The sequence below is a fragment of the Dipodomys ordii genome, unplaced genomic scaffold (assembly GCF_000151885.1).
Source record: "Dipodomys ordii isolate 6190 unplaced genomic scaffold, Dord_2.0 Scaffold33, whole genome shotgun sequence".
Taxonomy (NCBI): Eukaryota; Metazoa; Chordata; class Mammalia; order Rodentia; family Heteromyidae; genus Dipodomys; species Dipodomys ordii.
The window spans coordinates 8,798,670-8,821,008 of record NW_012267249.1 but is presented as its reverse complement, the minus strand read 5'-3'; the positions used below and the strand labels follow the sequence as shown (position 1 = coordinate 8,821,008).

Genomic DNA, 22,339 nt, shown 5'->3' with positions numbered 1-22,339 from the left:
CTCAAATCCTTGGAGTTATTGTAGCAGTTCTTGGAAGTCCTTATGCCCTGATAGAAAACTTCATCTATAGAGAATCTTAATTGGACAATACATAAGATTTATATTATTTTTAGGAAGATCACTTTTCTATAGCAAGCAATTAGAAAAGGAGAGACAGAAAGCAGAAGGATGAGCTGAGGGGCTGATGAAATTATCTGGTAAATGATGGTAAAGACCCAAATTTAGCTAAGAACCTGGTCCCTGAGCCAATGCCTGCTTACTTCTTAATCACTGGGCCACCAGTGTGTAGGACTAAGCATTGACATACCTGACTAGGGACCCATGAGGTGTGTGTGTGTGTGTGTGTGTGTGTGTGTGTGAGAGAGAGAGAGAGGGGGGGGGGAGGAGAGGAGAGAGAAATGAGCCTGATCTCCAGCTGACACCTATAACCCTGTAACAAAGAAGTATATCTGCCATGAAGAAGGATACCTTTGCTCACTGGCACAAAGAGACCATAAAGACTGGTGATGGCTTTGTCCAAGTGCATTCTTCAGACATAGCCAACTCATTTTGTTCCTAGTATGTCAGGATTTTCCACCTTTGTGTTGTGTTTTGGCTGTTCTCTGCATTCCTCCTCCCCTTCCTCCCACCCTCTCATCTCATTACTTATTAATAATATAGCATATATTATTTTAACACCCACCATGGATCAGGTAACTTCTGTGGGGAGCTCACAATTTAGGAGATGAGATTAATATCAATGAAATAATTATACAAAACCCTACTCTGACAGCAGCTTAGAAGGTAGTCAGGGGAACATGAGATGGTATGTTGGGTGTTGGAAACTCATCTACTCTGAGCTGCATGCCTGGGACACTACGGTCTCTCTTGGGACAAAAGAGATGAAATGTGAGGATTACTAGGAATGCTCCAGACAAAAAGGATAAAGAAGGAGATGGCTGTCCTTCCTGCCATCCTACTCTATTCAGCAGCATGCTCATGAACCTTTGGGTCAGTGAGGTAGGTGTGGAGACCCAGAAGAGACTCCACATGATATAAGGGCACCTGAGTACAAGGTCCAGAAGTAGAGAAATAAGGAGGCAGAGAAAATCTACAGTGCTGCAGGAGGGTGAAAGCCCCCACCAAGCTGGAGAAAGAGGAAAAACACGTAAAGAATACTTATAGCAGGCTACTGAGGACTACTTAGAAGTAGAATGACTATATTCAATCTTAGCTCATGCTTCTGTGTTTTCAACCCTTCATTACAGTCTGTGACCGACAAATGGCTGTACACATAGTTTGGTAGGGGGGGGAGGGGGAAGTGGGTGGGCCGGTGGGGGGGGGGGAGAGAAGCTGAGTTCTGGGCCAAGTAGACAATTGAGGTGAGACACAGGTGAGACCTAAAAGTCAATGGAACCCAAAATTTGGAGGTAGCAGCAACAACAGGCAGTATTCAGAGACAGAGCTGTGTCTGTGCCTAGAGGAATAGAATATATTCTGCCTGAAGTCACGATGAGCAAGTAGTTAGCAAAGATGATCAAAGGCTATGAGGGTTAACGAGGATCAGAGAAGAGCAGGAGTAGCCTATGCATGTATTTGGGAAGGAGAAGGGGAAAACCATCCTTACCTGGGTCTTTATCATTGGGCTCACTCCAGATATTTCTCTATTGATTCAAATCCCTTTGGAAGAGTCCGTGCGAAGTCCACAGGGCTTGGGAGAATTTATTAATTCAGCAGTATCAAATTGGTACTTGATAGTACTGGGTACGAGGTCACTTTGGTTATGGTTGTTGGTAACTGTGCCTCCTTGGAGGACACCATGCAGGAGGGAGATGATATTACAGAATAGTGTGAGACCTTGACCTAGTTTGGGGCACCTTTGCTTCATGGAGTCAGTCACTCAAGCCATTAAAGCATCTTCGGGTGCACATGGATTTGTGGCAGCAAAGACAGGGGCAAAAGCCTTTGTGAAGCGTCTCCTAGGCTACCAGTGCCTCCCTTGAAGGGCCTTCCACAAGCATAGAAGAATATCTTGGTTCCTCTTGCTTTCAACAAGTATTTTCTCTCCAACTGGAATCTAAGGTTGAGGCCATGCAAATGTTGTGCATGTTGGGTTGGAGAATAGGAAGAAGTGGAATTTAATTAGTGCCCAGGAGAATCCCTGGTCCAAATGCTCCCTCTCCAAACACTATCTGCCATCACAAATTCCATCACTCACACCTTGGATCCAATGAGTTGTCAATGAAACTTATAGGCCCTCATTGACAATAGATTTCTGGAGTTGATATGCATACAGAGAGAGGTAGGAGAATGAGAAGGGAAAAGAGGACAAGGGAAATAGGAGAGCACAGATACACTTGGAATTTCACAAAATCTTATTACTTGTTTTTTATTTTAATCTGAAGACACACATACAGAGTAGATTCTTGAGCAGACTCACCAAGACTGTGGAAATAATGTTTTGGAGGTAAGAATGTAAGACAATATAATAGCCAAGGTTGAAAAACCCAATGTGAATGATGTTGTGTGGTGCGAGGGAAAACTTAGTGCCCTCTCTGGACCTCCATTTCTCCACGTGTTAGGCATGCTGGGTTAGATGCTCCTCAGGGGATCTGACATTTTTGACCTCGGTAGTTTCCAGGTTAGATAGCAAGGTAAGGAGGAGAGCCTGTCTTGGTGGTTGGTAGGGTTTGGGTTGTGTAATCAGCCTGAGCTGAGGCCAGGTCTATGAAGTTAAGCAAAATAACCCCAAAGAAAGATGTCGACCGCCAGCAAGAGGATGGCATTGATGTTGCAGACACTTCTCCAGAGCGGCTCCTCCTCAATGCTGGTGAGCTTCTTCTCTAGTTCCTCCTTTTCTGCTGAGCTCTGGGTCTGTGGTGGGGTTCCAGAGAGCCCACAGAGCCAGCCCCAGAGCTGCCTTCCCCAGGATCTGCATGGGGCTGGGGGACAAAGGCAGAAGGGGAAGGGGAGGGTGAGTTGGGGAGAAAGATAAGAATGGAAAAGGAGTGAGACGGGGGGAAGATGATGAAAGAGGTGAAGTACACATAAAGATGGAGGGGGGCGCTTTGTGCAGGACCACAGGCTGGGTGCGCAGCAGAGGACTTCAGGCTGCATTCTGAGGGTGGCCATAGAATCCAAACTAACAACATGGCAGAAGTTTCTTGCTTCAGGCAGATGGTGTGTGAAGGTGGAATACATGACCATTATCTCAATTCAGAGCACAAGTCAAGAATGAGGACACACAGAGGGATCTTTTTCTCCCTTGGGAAGGGGGAAGCATTTGACTGGATGATTGCCCCTGCTATGGGGCAGGGCCCTGTGCTGGAGGCCAGGAACTGGGCCCTGGGGCCAGCTAGAGCTTCAGATGAATGTGAGGTCGTATGCAAACAAAGCTCCTGAGGGTGGGCAGAAGGTCTGATCTGAGGGTGAAAGGAGCACAATTCTCAAAAGCAAAGTTTCAAGTAGTAATATAGGAAGTAACTGTTTGCAGTGTTTAAAGTTAGCAGATAGCACAGTAAGTATAAAATTAATATTTTTTTTATTTGGGTCCGGTTGTGGGGCCTGAACTCTGGGCCTGGGCGCTGTCCCTCAGCTTTTCAGCTCAAGGCTAGCACTCTACCACTTGAGCCACAGCGCCACCTCTGGCTTTTTTCTTTTTGCTTATGTGGTGAATCAAACCCCAGGGCCTCATAAGTGCAAGGCAAGCGCTCTGCCACTGAGCCACCTTCCCAGCCCCCCAAAATTAATATATTTTTTTAAAAAGCCATTCATGGAGACTGGAAGGACATCCCTGGGACAGAGTGCTTTGTTATCAAATGGCTTGGGAACATGGTGCTTTGAGACATGGTACCTGATGAGTTTAGCATACCAGAGCATCAGAGAGTCCAAGAGTTTTAGTGCCCATGTGACTTGGCTCCCCCATTGTGGAGGACAAAAAATGGCTCAGAAAATGGAGGAACCAGCTGGGCACTGGTGGCTCATACTTGTAATCCTAGCTACTGAGTAGGCCAAGATTTGAGGATCATGATTCAAAGCTAGCCCTGGCAGAAATGTCTATGAGACTCTTAGGTACAATTAACCACCAAAAAGCCAGAAGTAGAGGCGTGGCTCATGTGGTAGTGCTCTAGCCTTGAAGGAAAAAGCTAAGTGAAGGTGAATGCTCCTGAGTTCAAGTGCCAAACCTGGCACAAAAAGAAGAAGGAAGGAAGGAAGGAAGGAAGGAGGAATAAAGGGAGAGGCCTGCTTAAAGTCACATACCTGCAGAGCCCACATCACCTAAGTAGTTATGAAGTGGAATGCAGTAACTCATTATCGTCTAAACATTAGATCTGGAATGTATGTACTTCTCTCAGGTTTACTCTATTTTAACTTTAAAAAACTTTAAACATTCAAATTTCTACTGTATGACCTACACCTGCCTGCTCCCCTTTAAGGGGGCTACTTCTTCCCTGTTCCTGATGTTTCTTTCAGCAGGAAGGAGCCTTTGTAGAAGAGCTGGCATCTCTGTCCTTCTTGGAAGTGATTGGGAGGGGCGGGGATATCTGTCATCTGACAGCTTGTTTAATCAGATGCCCTCTTTACCTCTTTGGTGAGCAGCCATCTATAAGCAGCAGTTTCCTTTCTGCTGCTCCCAGGGTGGCTCTATCCTGGGCATGAAGACCAGCAGGAAGTAGGTTTGTTTGTGTCACTGCATAAGTCTGTCCAGTTCTGGAGTGTAGCCATGGCAGTCCCTCTTTCCTCCTGTTTCTTTCCAGCTTCCTTCTTTCCTTGATCCTCCCTGCCTTGATGACTGTCTCACCTACACAGAGCTTATGATCCCAGGCTGGTCTTTCCAGCCCATCAACATTAGAGGCCTGGACCCAATCCCTGCAATTTAAGTGGAAGAAGTAATTTTGAGATGCCAGCATCTGCTCCAAGAGCCATACATCTTGAATAGGTTGCCAAATAAGCTTGAACAACTGATAAGAGCCAGGGAGGGGACTTTGGTCTTTGGGACAGTGCTTTCTGGAGTAAGGCCACATGTGTGAGACCATGGAAGTATAGACAGCTTCTTATCCATAGACCTTACTGAAGCTCTGAGCCTCACACCTTGATGAAATTCTGGAGGTTATAATGTCATTCATAGGCTAGTGGCTGTCTAGAAGTGTGGTAGCCTGCTCAGGCCTCAAGAACAACATAGGATCCAGCAAGGCTGAACTGAGCAGTAGAAAATCCTGCAAACAATGCTAAGATTCTCTTGTCTATGTTCTTTTTTGTGTGTTGGTCATGGGGCTTGAACTCTGGGTCTGGAAACTGTCCTTCAGCTCTTCAGCTCAAGGTGAGTGCTCTACCACTTGAGCCACCAAGCCACTGCCACTGCCTTGTCTGTGTTTTTAATTCACTGAAGTTATAGAAAGCTGGTCATCCCAGGGCTGGTAGAGAACTTTTTTTTTGAGGCCTAATAGAGCTTTGCCAACCTTGATGCCAAGCACTGGGTGCAACTATCCAGGCACACAAATCGTCTCTGAGACAGGAAACAAACTCAAGACTTGAATTTCATTGACTTTTCCAATTCAGAAGGACAAGAGAAATTGACTTGGGTTTTCAAGTTGCAAATGGATACCACCATTTAGACTTACTCCCTCCCCCCCCGCCCAGAAAGAAACAATTGAGAAATCTCATAATGTCACTTTGTCATTTGAATATCTGCATGTTGGTGTTTAATCTCATGACAGGAAATTATGGCTTCATTATGTATACAGGGGCACCATTAGGTCCTAAAGTTTAGTTTATGTTCTATGCTAACACATTTAAGAGCCTCCAAGATGCACACTGAACATGACCATCAGCAGCTCAAGGACACCCACAGAGGAACTGTCATTGCTTTAGAGCAGTGTGTGGAAACATGAGGGATAATCATGCTTCTGTGTGACTGTAGTTAGATTTGTTAAGCCTCTTAGAATAAATGAAGTGGCAGTGGGGACTCAGGGCCCATGTTTCTTTGCTATTTCTGATGTTTCCATGTGGTGGGAACTCAGTAAATGTGATGTACTTTGATTTTTCTGTGATAGGTTCATTCAATCCAGCCAAGTGACGAAATTTTTCCCATGGATAGGTTTGAGAAGGGGAAGAGGCAAAAAGTGCCTGTTGGGCTCAGCCCCACTGTCGTTTAGAGGTGGTGCTGTTGGTGGGGTCTGATGGTCTGGTTAGAATTCTGTCTAATGCACTCTGTCTAATGCTAGGCTCAGTGTGAGGAAGTGTACTTCCTACTTATGCTTTATTAGTTAATGTGTGCATGTATTTGTGTGTGTGCATGCATGCACGTGCATGCAGCATGCCACATGTGCACCTATAATAGGGCTTGAACTCCGGGTCTTGCACTCTCATTGGCTTAAGTCTGTTACTCTACTATTTGAGCCACACTTCCATTTCTGGGTTTTGGCTGGCTTATTGGTGATAAGAGTCTCACAGACTACTTTTCCATCCAGGCTAGCTTTGAACTACAAACCTTGGATCTCAGCCCCCAGTATAGTTAGGATTACGGGCATGAGTGCCAGTGCCCAGCTTATACTTTACCACTTCTGAAGGCTGTACTTTGGTTCTCATCCGCTTTACTCAACTGTCTTATCAAACAACTCAACAGTCATGTAGAAGTGGAGGGAGGGTGGCTTTCGTTGGGTTTCTGGAGACACCTCTATCCAACATCACCCCAACATGAAACCTTGGGAGGCCTACACTGGGTCTGTCCTCATTGCTCCTCTGTGAACCCTTCTCTCAGGCATACTCTCAGCTTACCTCCACGCTGCTCCTGGTCCTGACTAGAGCTCTTTTCCTCTCCTCCTGCTTCAGAGCTCACCCTAGATGGTCTTTCTGCCAACTCTGGGGTGTTCTCCTTGCTCACACAGTCCTCTTTCTCCAGCTCAGATGTGGGGTATTTCCGTGTCCACCAGGTCAGGCGAGCAAGCTGGAGGGAGAAGAAATGCTGGCTGGTGTCAGTGTCTCTGGAGAATGTTTGGACATAGAAATAGTGGCTCATTCACAGGAGGCCATCAGAGCTGCAGCGAGGAGCAAGGCTGGGGCTTGGGAGTCAGGCATCAGATCTTGTCCTTGTCTGTCTGCCATTTTCTTCTAATATGAACTTTTCCTGAGTACCTATCTCCACCAGATCTGTGCTGGATGCTGGAAAAGAGACCTGGGAACTCACAGAATGAGGCTGGATAGAGATGTAGCTGCCTCCTCATGAAAACCTTTTAAATTTAGACAGAGGAACTGATATGAAAACAACAACAAAAACAAAGCTTCTTATAGGCCATGGAGAATCACTACAGACTGAAGTGAATTTTTCCAGACTTCTCAGGGTAGATTAAACAGGTCTAGTCTGGAGGCTGTTGGAAAAGTGAAGCAAGAAATACTTAGTGCTTGAGCTAATGGGTAGAAAGGAAGTCTTTTTTCTTTTTCTTAGTGAATAGATACAGATTCAAGGTGTCATGCATATTAGGCAAGTGCTCAACCACTGAGCTACATCCTTAGTCCAGGAAAGAATCTTTATGGATGCTGATGAGTGACTGAAGGAGCCAGGTGTGGGAGAGGAAGAAGCCTCTGGTTTCTTCCTTGGTGGTGGTGGTGGCCTTCCCAGGGCTGGAGGTGCTTGCTGGTGAGAGAGTTAGTGGACAGGGGTGGGGTGGAATATGGAGAGAGAGGCAGAAAAAGAGAAAAATGCACATGCATCTGTAAGTCAGTGTTCAAGGAGTTGGAATTCAATAAGCATGAGGGAAGTATGTTTGATCTTCATGTAGTAAATTCTCTCTTTCTTTTCTCATTTATCATTTTAAAAATGTCCCTACTCTTCCAAGGTCCAACTCAGAATGATCTTGTTGGTGCATCTACATTTGGGTCCCACATAGAAACTGCCCACCCTGCTGTGCCTGGTCCCTCCCCCCTTGGACCTGGTCCTCTGCATTTCCTCTTCGTATAATAAGTGTGTATCGACACATGTCTTTGTGGTAGACAGTTACTAGCATGAACCATTCATCTTCTGTAACCCCAGCACAGACATGCAATAGGAACTCGCTGAGTAATTTTTGAGTGAGTTCCTTTTTTCTTTCTTTCTTTCTTTTAGTGGCGTTGGTGTTTAAACTCAGAATCTGACGCTTGCTAGACAGGAACTATACTACCTAAGCCATATGCCTCACCCATGTAAGAGTTTCCTTTCACTTGAGAATCATGGCCCAATTAGCTTCCCCTCCCAAGGCCAGTCATGTAGCATCCACAGAAAGGATAGCCCAGCAAGGTAAGACCCAGAGGTGGATTCCAGGCATGAGCAAACCACTTGCCTTTTCTTCAGGGATGGGTGTTGTAAAGAGGCTGATGGTGACAATGACCATGGCAGTGAGCCCACAGAGGAAGAGGGCGAAGTACAGGTAGTGAAAATCCTTCACTATGGCTGGCCTCTTGTCTACCTCCCCACAGGCTGGCGCCGGGTATGAGAACTCCAGGATCATGCGCAGAACTCCAGCTGCCAGACCAAACATGAGGCCCCAGAAAGCTCCCTATAGAGAGAGGGTAGACAGAAGCAGGAGTGATACGCAAGATGGGAAAATCCTAGGAAGCTAAAGGATGCTCTGTCCCTAAGTTTCCCTCCCACGGGCTTATGACACTGTTCAGCAAGTCTATCTTTGGGTGCTCCTCATTAATATAGTCTGTGTTTGACTTAAAGGACAGGTAGAGTTGTGCACTGAAAGGGTGTGGGTTTCAGAACTTCACTAGGATTGAAATTCTGGCTCTATATTGAGTGACTACCCAATGCTTCAATCTGGCTAGGTTGGAGTGGTTTTTTTTTACATGCAATGAAATAGGAAATGGATAAATACAAGCAGTAAGTATTTAACATCTAGATAAAAGAGATACAATTTCGAAATAAGCAAGACATGCTAGGATCCTCTTTCCAGCTTTCTATAGTAGGTCAGAAATCAGAATATAGGCTTTCTCTTCTAAAAAAGAAAAGAAAAGAAAGAAGAAATGAGATCTTCTATTTGTTATAGTTCCATTTATCCCTAACCTTTACCTATTCCTGGCATAAATAGATCAGATAATTATATTTTAAAAGTGAGATATTGAGCCTGGCTTTAAAACTCTAAAATAAGTAGTAACATTCAGAATTCATCTGGGTCCTTTTATGTGTCATAATTATCAGCAAGTTCAGACCTCTGCAAACAGTAGACACCTCTCTTGGGTGGTGCCTCAAAGAACCACACCACCATGATGTCCTTTGGGGTGACCTTGAGCCATCACATTTGTGTGTGAAGGCATGTCTACAATACCCCTTACAGTTCATCCAGCTGATTTAGGCCTGGCTCTTCCTCCTACTCTGGGGAGTAACCCTGGGTCCAGTTCTGATATCTCTGGCTTCCTCCAAGATTTCTGCTAGGTTTTAATGCAGTTACACAAAAGATGGGTATTTAGCAACCTTGTAAGTTTACACATCATCACCCCCATTGCCATGGTATGACTTTGCTTATACAGAACAATATAATGTTAGAGGTGGGACAGAGCCTAGAGATCCTCAAAGTGTCCAGAATTTCCACACACCATTCCTTCTGTCCAGCACACTTTCTCCTTCCCATTAATCCTTCAAATCTCAGACCAGATGTCATTTCCTCCAGGAAGTCTTCCCTACTCTCCTTCCTGGATTCCCAAAGCTATGTGCTCTGTACTCTCCCAACAGATGATGGCTTATTTAATCATCTCTCCTCTCTGCTTGCTCATTAATGATGACCTGCATGAACCTTCTTAGCCACCACATCCCCGCAGTTGCCATAAAGGGATTGATAAACATTTGTTAAGAAAAGGATGAATTTAGATCAGATGACAGTAGTTACAGACTGGAAGCTTAGGGAAGCTCTAGGCTTGCCCAAGGTCCCTCAAACCAGATGACCCACAGATCATCAACTCCAGTGTCCCTGCTGTACAGGGAGAGAGGAGGAGAACCAGGCACTCACAGGTTCTGTGACCCTCTTGCAGAAGATGGCCAGCAGGAAGAGGGCGGTGATGGGAGGGGCCAGGTAGCTGGTGACAGCCTGGATGTAGTCGAAGAGCTGCCCACTGTTGGAGCTCTGGATGATGGGGATCCAGAGGATGCTGATGACAACCAGGACCACGATAAACACCCTATGGGGACAGCGTGAAGCACTGTAAGGCTCACTGTGCTAGGCTTGGTGCAGGGTAGAATGAAGGTCATGCAGAAAAACCAGGAAGGAAGAAAAGAGGGGTGCATAGCCACTGGATTAGAAATCTCAGACACTAAGAGGTAGAAATTTCAGGCTGCTAAAAGACCCTAGAAATCAGAATTCCAGAATTAAAATTTTAAAATGCTTATGTTTATATAATGGATGACTGCAAGATTGTGTTTCCTAACTATTTTTCAAGGGATAACCAGCACCTTCCATCCATTCACCAACCAGCCATTGAGTGATCTCTGGACACTGTCTAGGATCTCTTTCCACTTCTGCCTCCCAGCCCTGCTCAAGACAACTCCTTTCTAGGGAATGGTTCTAGCCTTACATTGGCACTGAGTTTAAGCAGTGTCTCCACCTCGTCTCCAGAGTCCCCTTCAGCTGGTCCTCACTCAAAACTAAGTCTGCAAGACACTCTTGATGTATGATTTTATAAATGTGCAGAATGAACAAATTCACGAAAAACTTGTCTTGGATGTGCTGGGTGCTATAACACAGCTATCCAGCAGAGGACGCCACAATCCCACCAATTGATTTAAATAATTGCAGCAACGTCAAGCAGACGGTGTGCAGAAATAAGGGGTCCTTCTTTTGGAAGTTCTTGTCCTCTCCTCTCTCTTTTTTCCCCTCCCATTTTCCTTCTCTCGGGCTTAACCAAGTGACAGTCATCTCCCTAATCTCCCCATCCTTGTTCTACTCATATCCAGTGATGAGCCCTTCCTCTGCCAGAGCACAGGCTACAGAAGTTCATGAATGCAGAAGGCACTCAGGCGGAAGGAACACTGAGTACACATCAGGGCGATAAAAAGAGGGAGAATATGGCCTTCAGGCAAGAGACGAAAGTAAGGGGTGGGCTTAAATTATGAAGTAGAGATTTCAGAAAGGACACATTAACCCTTAAATCCTATATAATCTAAAAACCCTGGCCTATGGAGAATAAGAAAAGGTATCTATCACATTGTGCTTTTAAAAGCATAAGATAACGTTCAAATTCTACTTCTTTGTGTTCAAGGCTCTGCATCACTGGGAGAAGACTTTCTTTAAAACACATCCCCTGCTATTGTTTCTAATGTATTTATAAGGTACCATGTGATTTTTTTTTTGTTGCTTTGTATGTCCCTCCCCCATGGTATAACCACTGTTTTCACTGTATTTGATATTGGTATAATTTGGGGAGGGGAAGGGAAAAAACAAAATGTTTAAATAGGGATACAGGTGGACCCATTGCAGCAATGAGATGTACAAGACGCTATGGTGAAAAACAAACTTTACAATTTAGGTGGGGTTAGGGGGTGTGGTTGAGGAGTTAGGGGGACAGGATCGTATGGGGAAAATCAAAGGAGGAGGCAACAATGCTGGATAAAAAAGTGTACTCATTACCTTGCTCATGTAACTGTAACCCCTCTGTATAGTATGTTCACAATAAAAAAACTTATTTAAAAATAAAAACAGATCCCCATCATGTTTTCACCTTTCTCTCAGGTGCTGGCAAAATCCTGGGCAAAGGGCACATGACCCATCCTGTGTTCCCACCACAAGGGTGTGGCACATGGGTGGACTAGATAAGTAAAATTCCCCAGCTGATCCAAAAGTCCATTGTAATAAGCTATAAGCTGACATTCTTCTACACATTTTTACCCCATACTGTGTCATCTCCCATTCCCCTATTCATCCATTCTGAGAGGAAGTGGTCTGGAGGTGAGGGTCATAAAGAAAGTCATTTGTAGAATGACCTGATGCTCTGACTGCCAAGCTGGAGCCCACACCTGGCTGCCTGTGGGAACCCAAGACAGAGGTAAGGGCCCTACAGGGAAGGTTCACTCTGGAGGATGGAAGGATGGCCAACACACCTGCCCACCACCATCAGCTCCTGCTCTGTCGCTCTCTTGCGGAAGCGATGCCAAATGTCGATGGCAAACAAGGTGCTGCTGCTGTTGAAGATGGAGGTGAGGGAGCTCATGAGAGCCGCCATGATCACGGCGATCATCAGGCCCCGTAGACCTAGGGAGACACAAGGCCTGAGTGAACAGTAGTTAGGGTCCTTCTCAGACCGTAGAAACCACAGAAGCAGCATACAGAGCCAGAAGTTTGGGATGAGGATAGAATGAAGAAGGCATTGGGGAAATTCCTGTTCAGTCCAGGTAAGGAAGCTGAAAACTCAGAAAACTAGACCCGGCTCTGCCTTTGCCTTACCTTGTGGACTTAAGTAACTCCTCTATACTCCCTGAGCCTCAAGTTTCCTTACCTACTTCACATAGTGTGTGCACGTAGGTGATCTTTCTGACCCCTCAAATGCGTTCAGTTATCGGCTCCTTCCAGTGCAACCTCACAAATAGCTTTAAATGCCTTCTTTCCAATTCTAAAGCTACAGGCTTGGTCATGTCACTAATGCCATTTACCATTGTATCTCCTTGCCCTCACCCCAAGGCTTTTCCTCACTAACCTCCGTGTTCTTCCAAAGTGCAAAGCCAATCACCAATGCTCTGGTTTGAACATGCCCACTGCTCTCCATTGCTTGTTTTCCAGCATGGAGATGTTCCACTTTGCTGCTGAGCATGCCCTTGGCTTCTCTCAGCTCACACCATGTGGTATCCTTTCCCTGAGGATTTGCACACACAACATCTCTCTGCAAAAGTGTTTTCCATGACCCTTTGCTCTGCCCAAGATGTTCCTTGGGACTCAACTCCACTTCTTCTCTTCCTGACAATCCTCAGACTGTGCCTACTTGGAGCTCGCTTAGTCCCCATCAGGTTGCTACATGGGTGACTTTCTACTGTTCTCTACATGAATCTAAAAGGATGCATAAACCTGGGATGAGGGACCTGCCTCTTATCCCTGCATCACCGACACAGGACATACAAATGCTTGTGGGAGCGTGACTCTGTGTGTGGGGGGGGGGATACAGAAGTTGTCTTTCTCTTCCCCCTTCCCATCTCTTTGTATTGCAATCCCTCTTGGGTCAGGGATGAGAGGAGGCAGACAGGTGAAGTGAAAAGCGGAACTTACCCACAGGCATGAGAGCCATGACCAGCTTGGGGTAAGCAATGTTGGAGCATCCCACTCGGGTCCCACAGACTGTTTGGCAGACGTCAGGGTCCACACAGCCCACTTCATCTACAAGAAAAGGGAAGGCAGTTGGAGCTGCATGATCCTGTGCCTGCTAAGACTAGGCTGACATTTGCTTTCTGACACTTAGGAAAGTGTTCACTGGAGAGTCTTGACACAGTTTAGAAGGTCAAGGGGCGAGAGCTCTTGCAAATTTCTTGCTCATGTACCACACCTCAAAGCTTGATGGATTCTCTGGGGTTTTAGGACTTGGATCTTGGTAAAGATAAATATCCTCAGACAGGGTAAAAAAGTCTTATTTTTTCCATATAAAGAAGTGATAAAAGAATTTCAAAAGGGTATTCAAATACAACTTGTTTTCTACTTCAATAGTTTTTAAATGTTTGGCCAGAAATGTCTTATTTATATAACTTCCTCCCTCCCTCCCTCCCTCCCTCCCCTTCTTCTCCTCCCTCCCTTCTTTTCCCTTCCTTCCTTCCTTCTTTCCTTCCTTCCTTCCTTCCTTCCTTCCTTCCTTCCTTCCTATAGAACTGGGGTTTTGCACTCAGGGCCTTATGGTTGGCAGGCAGGCACTCTACCACTTGAGCCATACCTTGAGCTTTTCTTTATGCTTTAACTTTTCAGGTAGGCCTTGGGACTATTTTCCTGGGCTGATCTAGACTTCCTGGGTAGCTAGGATTGTAGACATGGCCCATCATATCTAGACTGTTTTCTGGGAGAGGGTCTTACTATCTTTTTGCCTGGGCATGACCTCAAACTACACTCCTCCCTATTTTCACCTACCAAGTAACTTGGATAACAACACCAGATCAAATAGTATTTTGAGATCTTTCATCATCATTTTGTCTGGTGTGACCTGGAACTGCAATCCTTCCATCTCCACAGACATGTCTAGCTGTTCTTATGTGATCTTAAGGTACAGGCTTGCTGGTCCCTGTTCTGATCCATCTTGCCTCCTAAACACCTTCTCTGGAAACCCTTCACAAGGCCTGCATCCCTGTGCCCAAAGAGTAAGACCATACTTTACCTGGGTACAAGGCCCTGCTGATCATGCCAGGCATAACTATGAAGAACATGGGGAGGATCTTCAGGTAGCCCCCCAGCACTGAGCCTCCCTTTGCATGCGATAGATTCTTGGCAGAGAGAGACCTCTGCACAATGACCTGAAATGGTAGTGGTGGAGGTGGCTGCTCAGTTGAGATAGGATCACGATAAACTTAAATTAAGTCCAGATTTCGGCATATCCAGACAACCACTCTACTTTCTGGTGTGCCAAGACAAGCCTACCTAGGAGCATTACCTGGTCTGTACACCAACACCAAGTGGCCAGCACTGTCAGGCCAAAAATGAGACCAGGCCAAGGGATATCCCCATTCACAGGGTCCCGGAGCATGTGGAAGGCATCAGGCCTGGGGAGGTGACACGTGGTGTTGGGGACTGTGGCATTAGGGATGGCCTGGTTGTATTGCTGCTGTAAGCCATGGTACCAGCCCACTTCCTGAAAGCCTGTGGGAAAGACACAGTGAGAGAAAAACCCCTGAGCTTGTGCTACCTGCCCCAAGTCCCATGAGGGCTCTGCGGGGAACTGATGTGAAGACCGGGAATGAGGAAGGGCGAGGGAGCTTAAGCTTAAGACCCAGGGTTAGGAGTAGAGAAATCTCTACTTCTCGGAATCCTGGCCAGAGAAGGGACATGGCTCTGTGCTCTAGAAAGTTCCAGGCATGCCATGAAGGTGGTGAAGACAGATCAGAGAGTAATTTAGGGGTGAGGCTGAGATAAACTTAGATCTCTTTCTTACCCAGAAACATGAGGACCAGGGCTCCACCCACCATAATCACTGTCTGCAGAGTGTCTGTGTAGATCACTGCCGTGAGGCCTCCTAAAGACTCAAGGAGAAGACACACCGGTCAGCATCAATGAGGGGTCCTTTCTAGCAGCCTACCTTGTATTTGGCCATTCTGGGGAGACCAGAGAAGACACACAGCCTTCTTAGTAGTGGTCTGTGTCACTGGCCTTATCATACTCTAGCCCACTCTGGGCAAGTAGATGCTGTCACCATCTGGTTTGCTCAGATGTAGTGTTCTGTTCCTAGAGCTTCTGCCCCAGAGCCATGGTGTCAAAGCTTGTTGCTAGTGATAGCTCAAGTCCACTCTGTGCTGTGAGCTCCACCAGGAATGTTCTCTTCGGTTCCCTTCTCAGACCTATCTAATTACTCCCATCTTTCAAATCCAACATAGCCGTAAGCAAGTCTGTCCTGGGCTATTTTCCCCGGTTCTCAGCTTTGTGTGAGCTCCTTTGAGTAGGAAAGCCTGGGTATGTAGCCCTGGCCAGTGTGGTGCATGGTGGTTCTAATCCCAAGAACAGTTCCCTGATCTCTCCCCTGCCATTCTCCCTGGTGTGGCTGGTCACACCTCCTAGCATCTCTCTATCCTTGCCTATGCCTGCCTCTGTCCCCCCATTTCTCTGTTCCAACCTCCTCTTCTCTCTCACTGTGTCTTTTGATTTGTTCCTTTGTGTTTTTCTATTTTTGCACCTCTCTCTTTCAGTCCCTTCTTCTTTCTCAGGATCTGTGTCTCTATGTCCTTTTTTCTGCTTTTGTCCTTCAGTCTTTCCCTCTATGTCTATTCCAGTCAGTAGTTCTCTTTCTATTTCTCTCTGACTCTCCATCCCAAAGCAATCTTCTGTCTGCCTTACCTGTGATGGTATAGATGGCTGTCACGAGCAGCAGGATAACTGTGGAGAGATAGAGGTTCCATCCCAAGGCCATTTGGATGAAGAGGGCTCCAGAGAAGATGTCAGTCTGCAAAGAGCCAGGACCCATACATCCAGGCCACCCCAGGTCCTCAGCATGGCTGCTGTAGGTGCCTCACTTACCTGCTTGACAAACCAGGTGCCCTCAGCCTTCATCACACAAAGACTCGGAGCCTGAAGTACCCTACTGAGGAGTACTCGACCCTACAGATGCTAAAGGGCCACTAATACTTTAACACATATTTAAAGAATACTCTGAAGCTAAGAAAACCAGTACCCATAAGCTATCTACGAAGGCATGATGAGAAATAAAGTTGAAGACTGAGGAGGTGAAGGTAACGCTAGGGTGGAGAAGCAGAAAGTTGGGAGTTGAGAGTAGGAACTTAGCAAGTTGCTTCCTGTCACACACAGGCTCAGCCAGCCACTCCCTGAGCCCACAGCTGACCCATATGGCAGAGGACTTAGAGGGCTTCAGAGTGAAGCCCTTCCCCAATCTGAAATCACATTATCAGTAACATTACCATTCTAAACAGTTAAGGAACAGCTGCTGAAAAGGAATCAATAAAAATATAAGGGAATGAAGAAACTCGGGACCAAGAGTACTTAGAACATAGGGACGTTGTTCACTTAAATGCCTAGCACTAATTTTTGACTTCCCCATTGCATGCATTGAAAGCAGGTAGATCTGGGCCTCCTTTCTTCTATCCTTCTTTTATTTCTCTCCCTCCATTCATCATTCTTCCTCCTCCCTTCTTCCTCCTTTCCTTCCTTCCTTCCTCCCTCTTTCCCTTCCTTTCTCCCTCCTTCCCTCCCTCCCTCCCTTCCTTCCCTCTGTCCGTCCGTCCGTCCCTCCCTCCCTCCTTCCCTCCATCCCTCCCTCCCTCCCTCCCTTCCTTCCTTCTTCTATCCAATCTGTGATTGTCAGCTTCCTCTCAGTATTAAGCCTTTGATACGCTAGCCACCTTGGAGTGTGGTACTCACCGATATCTTGGTGAAGATGTAGAGGATGAGAGACAGGACAGACATGTACACCTGTATCCTCTGGCCTCCAAATCGCTTCTTTAGGTACTGCGGCATTGTGACCACGCCAGCTGCGATGTACACTGGAACAAAGATCCAGCCTAGGGCCAAGAGCAGACAGGATGCCTGGGAGAGCAGGGAGAAGAAGGCATCCAGATTGTTGTAGATGGCAGTGGAGGAGTAACCTCTTACTGTGGAATAGCCCTGAGCAGCGAGGTAGAGAACCTGGAACTTGATCCCTGGCCTACTCGCTGACTTCAGGTGAGTCTGGCTCCTCTAGGCCTTGTTTTCCTCATTTCTTAAATGGGTTCTCTATTCACCATGCAGCCAGCCTCCCAAGAACTGCTAAAGTTTCTCTCAACACTGAGGCCAGGGAAAGGGCTGGGTTCAGGTCCTTCCTCCTTATCCAGGGGCAGCTAGGTCTGTTTTCTTACATTCCACTCGAAGCCTCCTACAGCCAGGCCTCCGGCAGCCCCTGTCCCCGCCAGACCGATGAACAAGCCGCTGCCCACATTACTGGACATCAGAGATGCTCCAATCTGCAAGGCACAGTGGGGATCATAGGTCAGGGGCCAAAGTTAATGTGAATCAATCTGGAAATCAGGACCACAAGCAGTGAGGAGGAAGCAGGGAACTGACATTTATTGGGCATTGTATGAGACTTTCCATATGCTAGATATACTTAATATCCATCTGAGCATGGAGTGGTAATCTTCCCAAATTACACCAGTCTTTGTGCAGATCCTAATGGCAACCTTAGGGGCCCCCGGCCCCATTACATATGCATTCATAGCCGCATGCATGCAAGTACTTCCATGCACCTGTTCATATATGCACTCACACCCGCGCACACTCATGCACGCACACCACCTTGAACATATACACGCACCTTCATGCCCTCACTCCCTCCTTCACTCCCACACCCTCAGGCAGCGCTGGATGAAGCACTCACCACAGCTGAGAGCTTGAGGCTCGCTTCCCCCTGGAGCAGTGAGACATGCCCACCTCACCCACCAGCCCATGGCTTCTTGTTCCCAACTCTTCCCAGGACTTCTGGCTCTCAGCTAGGTACCATGAACAAAGTCAGAGGAAAATCCTGGGAGAAGGACTCCTCTGGTCTCTCTTGAGCAGGAGTGGCTTCCTTGACCTGTTTCCCAAACATACACTCCCTTCAGGGCACAGTCCCAGGACTGGATGACACCTAGACACACAACCCCAGCACTGCTCCACTGAGCTTCCTGCACCAGTGCTGCTTCTGAGCATGGCCTTATATTGGCCCACATTTTTGATGCATGTGGCCCAGCTCACAGCCTGGCCTGCCGAAAGGTAGGCAATGCATCCATGCTTCTCCACAAGTGTCTGTACTGGGTTTGGGGGCATTTACCTAGGCCCCCTTCTTCTGCACCCTTTTCCTGCTTACCAGCCTGTAGTTTCCTCAAACCTCCCATGGGACCCAGAGTTCTGTCCTCTCTGAGTGGAATGGGCCGTCAGCCTGACTCGTGGGCATTCTCTTGAACTGGACAGAGGAGTCTGCTTCCTCTTGGGCTTCTCTCCTCATCTTGACTTAGTTCCAGAGCCATAATTGTGATACACTGGCTGAACAGAGTCATGATGTGTGAGTAGGAGTGTGTAGTTGCAGTGTGAGTATGTGAGCATGTGAGTGTGGGAGAATGTGATCTGGGTGGGACTGGATTGTGAGGGAACTTGCACATGTGAATGGATGTGAGAGAGAGCACAGGTATATGAGACTTGTGAGAATGTGTGTGCTGTGTGACCGTGTGGGTGTGTAATTGTGAGACTGTGCAAGTATGAGTGTATGATTATATGAGCGTGAGCATGTGAGTGTGAGGGGCTGCATGTGAGCATATGAGTGTGTGGTCGTAGAATCTGCATGCATGCATGTGAACGTAGTTGCATGTGAGGGTGGCGTGTATATATACCCAGCTCAGAGCCTTCTTCCAAGCTCTCCCAAGTTCCCCAGCTCAACTTGGGCCAATGTTGTTCTATCTCCCAGCTTACTCTGAGCTTCTCTAGAACAAGGACATTCCAGACCCATATCTGTAGGTCCAGTGCCTGGCATTGGACCCCCCTACCACTACCTTGGAGGTGCCCAGGGGAGGCCTGAGTGTGAGCCAGGCCACTGGGTTCCTGGGTGACTGCGGCTGGAGAGGAGTCCAGCATTGGGAGCCCCAGTGGGAGATGTCCTTAGCCAAGGCAAGAGAGAATAAGAAGAGGGGTGGTTAGGGAGCGGGATCTGAGAGTCCCCACCCCGGAAGAGGAAAGGAAAGTCAACTCACTGGCCACCAGCTCATCGACCTCCCTGCCAGGAAATAACCACCAACAGTCCCTCGGCTTGCACGGATGGATGACTGGAAAGGAAATGGTGAGAGGTCAGGACTTCTTGTGGTTCTCTCTAGCTTTTGCTAGAGATCCCTTGCCTATTGGTACAGACACTGTGGGGACTCAGAAGATGGAGACTGGCATGGAACAGGGCCGGCAGCTTCACCCCTTTTAAGCTGTGAGTTTTTGGAAAGTCACTTTGTCTCTGTGAGCCTTGATACCCATCTCCCAGGGCTGGTGTGATCAAGGATGATAAAAAAAAAAATAAAAGGAGATAAACCATGTCAAAAGTCTTCACAAATGGCAAAGTGCCATTTAAGTGTTTCTGATGGTAATTATTGTCCCCTTTAAGTTCACCCCCTGCCCTACATGTTTGCTCTTAGGAACTGGTTTGGAATCTCAATCTAAGGGTACAATGACAGGCTCTCCCTGGGCTGGCCCCTCTCCTCCTCCTAGCCAGGTTTCTGTGATGGAAGCACTGATTGTTCTGACTGCACAGCTCTAGGCTTCCTTTAGCTGGATAGGGGTAAGAGCCCAGCACTGAGCCCCACCCAGAGGAATGAAGAATGTGAGGAACCCAAGAGCTTTCTCTGCATGGGGTGAGGGCTGGTGCTGAGTAGTGAGAACGAATTGGAAGCAGTTACAGTACTCTGATAACTGGAAGGCAAAGGTCTCCGATTAGGTCTGGGATAGGAGAGATCCTTGAAGGAGAAGCGGAGGAAAGGAAAGTCATTAGTCACTAGGGAGTGACTAGCATGTGTGGAGCTTTTGCTTGAACTCCCCCGTGTCACCTACAATCCTCTTGGAGGACATACAAACAGCACAAATTATTTCACGGATGAGAAAGTTTTTGCCCCAGAGCTCCTCATGCTGGCTGCCTCCCAGAAGCTGCTGAGTACCTGTCTGCTCAGGAGATGTCACCTCTCCTTGCAGAAAAGGGAACGGGAGCCCACAGAGGGCTCCTGACCTAGGCACAACTCAGGAAGGAATCAGCTAGGGCTGGGCTCCAGGCTGCCTCCCAGCAGTCTGAAAGTGCTTGCCTCTGCTGATGGTCTACTGATGGCAGAAGTGGTTTATTGCCCATCACCTGCATGCCAGGCACTGTGCCAAGTATTGATATGTCCTGTCGCAGAGTGAGCACAACTCTCTGCAGTGTCAACCTTACTTTCTCTGCCCACAGGAGAAAACTAAGAGACTTCAGCATCCTCAGGCCCATGTGGTTCTGACTGTTGGGGTGGAGATCTGGGCTCAGGTGCTCCTGACCTCAAAGTCTGTCACCAGCCAACAACACTACAGCTCATGGAGCAATTAGGAGCAGAGGGCCCTTGGGGCTTGCCTGGTGGCCTTCCCCGAGAACACATGAGCCATAGCAACTTGGCCAAGACACTAAAAGGACTATGGGATATCCTCCAAGTTAGGATCTTGAGATAGAGATATGGGCTTGAAACTGAGGCTCAGGGGTTTGGAATGGTCGAGGCCCCAAGTGGTAGGTGTAGATACAGGTGGTGAGGAGTCAAGGCTCACTGTGTGGTTTCCGGCAAAGCTCTCTGGGCCTCATTCTGCCCTTCTTCCCTGTGTTTCTGCAATTTGCTTCCTCTTCCCTCTTCCATGTCCTATTTCAAGGTAAAAGTTGGCTTCTGCCTCCCTCGAAGGCCCAGGCTCAGGTCTCACTTACCCAAATCCCCACAACAATGACGAAGACAAAGTAGATGACCACCACCACGATATCGTAGGCATGTAGACTCGCATCAGAGCCCGATGCTGAGCGCAGCATTGTCCCAGGTCTGACTCCTTTCCCTGGGGCTTCAGGATCCACGGCTGCCATCTCTTTTCTCATCTGTGTCAGTTCTTGGCAGGCTGGACTTTGAGGTGGTTTCCTTTAATGATTAAACAGCCCCACACACCATTAGCCTTTGAGAAAGCTGGCATGTAAGATCTCTGCCATTTTTTCCTTAAATAACAATAGTACCCTATCCCCCAAGACTCCCTCTCTTTCCCTGCTGGCAATTCACATGCATGCACACACACATGTAAATACCTACCTCCATGCATGAAGACATACCTTTCCTGTCTTCAGAAGAGCAGGAAGAGGAAAGGAGCAGAATTCTAGCAACTCAGAGTGGGGAGAACTTTAGGAATTAAGGGGCTCAGGTTCCTCCCATGTGCAGGGGAAACTGAGGCCCAGAAAAATACAGGTGGATCTGGGACTGGAAACCAAGTTTCTTAGTCAATGTGATTTTCCTTCACCCAGTGGATTGGCTAAAGGGAAGAAGAAAAAAGAGTTTGCCAACACCATTGCAAAGTGGCTGCAGCTTCACACAGTCCTACTTCTAACCCAGTGAGATGTCATGATTCTCCTCCCTGGGTGCCCCCCCTCACCCCCCCCCCGTACTCCTTCTTCATCAATACAGTAGAAGAAAATGAGGCCTTGGAGAGAGGAAAGTTGATTCCAAGGAACGGAGCAGGGCCATCTGAGACAGGGTTTAGCAGAATCTAGTACCCACTGAGTTAGAGAAAGACAGTGAGGTAGTTTTGCAGAGGAAATGTCCTTCATACATTTAAAGGTGAATGACAGTTTATCAGATAAATGAAAGGGATAAGGAGATCAAAGTTAGGGTTACCCTCATCAGGAAGATGTGAAGGACCAGGGCCTTATGGTCCTTCTGACAGAACTGGGGGGGGGGTAAGGGCGTGGCAGCAGGAGATGAGGCTGGCAGATCTGCGTTAATCCAGGAGGAGCCAGAGACAGGTCTGAGCTCAGGCCACTAAGAAAGCCACAGCATTACTCTTCCAAGGAAGGGAATTGGAATGTAACAAGGAGACGAGAACTGAATCCTTCACCCCTTCTTGCCCTCCTTACCAAGAAGGTTATATAGACTCCTAGGGTCCTTTCACCTGTACTCCCCACTCTGCGTCCCCAACCACCTTCTCACAGATGACCGGGGTTCAGAGCCCAAACCATGCACAGT

The 22,339-nt window shown here is 47.4% G+C and overlaps 1 protein-coding gene across 1 annotated transcript; it reads right to left on the bottom strand.

Annotated features, from left to right (window-relative positions):
- Positions 1-2,371: 2,371 nt before the first annotated feature.
- Positions 2,372-21,207, bottom strand: Slc5a9 (solute carrier family 5 (sodium/sugar cotransporter), member 9). Its single transcript, XM_013017023.1, has 14 exons — positions 21,046-21,207; positions 19,328-19,399; positions 17,465-17,569; positions 16,992-17,156; positions 15,954-16,059; positions 15,058-15,138; positions 14,560-14,765; positions 14,287-14,422; positions 13,200-13,307; positions 12,044-12,194; positions 9,960-10,128; positions 8,295-8,510; positions 6,757-6,925; positions 2,372-2,921 (listed from the first exon to the last, which is right to left on the bottom strand). The coding sequence occupies exons 1-14, from the start codon at positions 21,205-21,207 to the stop codon at positions 2,713-2,715; spliced, it is 2,055 nt and encodes a 684-aa protein (XP_012872477.1). The 3' UTR covers positions 2,372-2,712.
- Positions 21,208-22,339: the final 1,132 nt, after the last annotated feature.

Coding starts and splice junctions, on each gene's coding strand:
- Slc5a9 (XM_013017023.1), bottom strand. CDS start 21,207: ATGAGAAAAGAGATGGCAGCCGTGGATCCTGAAGCCCCAGGGAAAGGA. Junction 15,139..15,953: donor AGCCATCTATACCATCACAG/GTAAGGCAGACA, acceptor TTGAGTCTTTAG/GAGGCCTCACGGCAGTGATC. Junction 2,922..6,756: donor GGACCAGGAGCAGCGTGGAG/GTAAGCTGAGAG, acceptor TTTGTCCCCCAG/CCCCATGCAGATCCTGGGGA.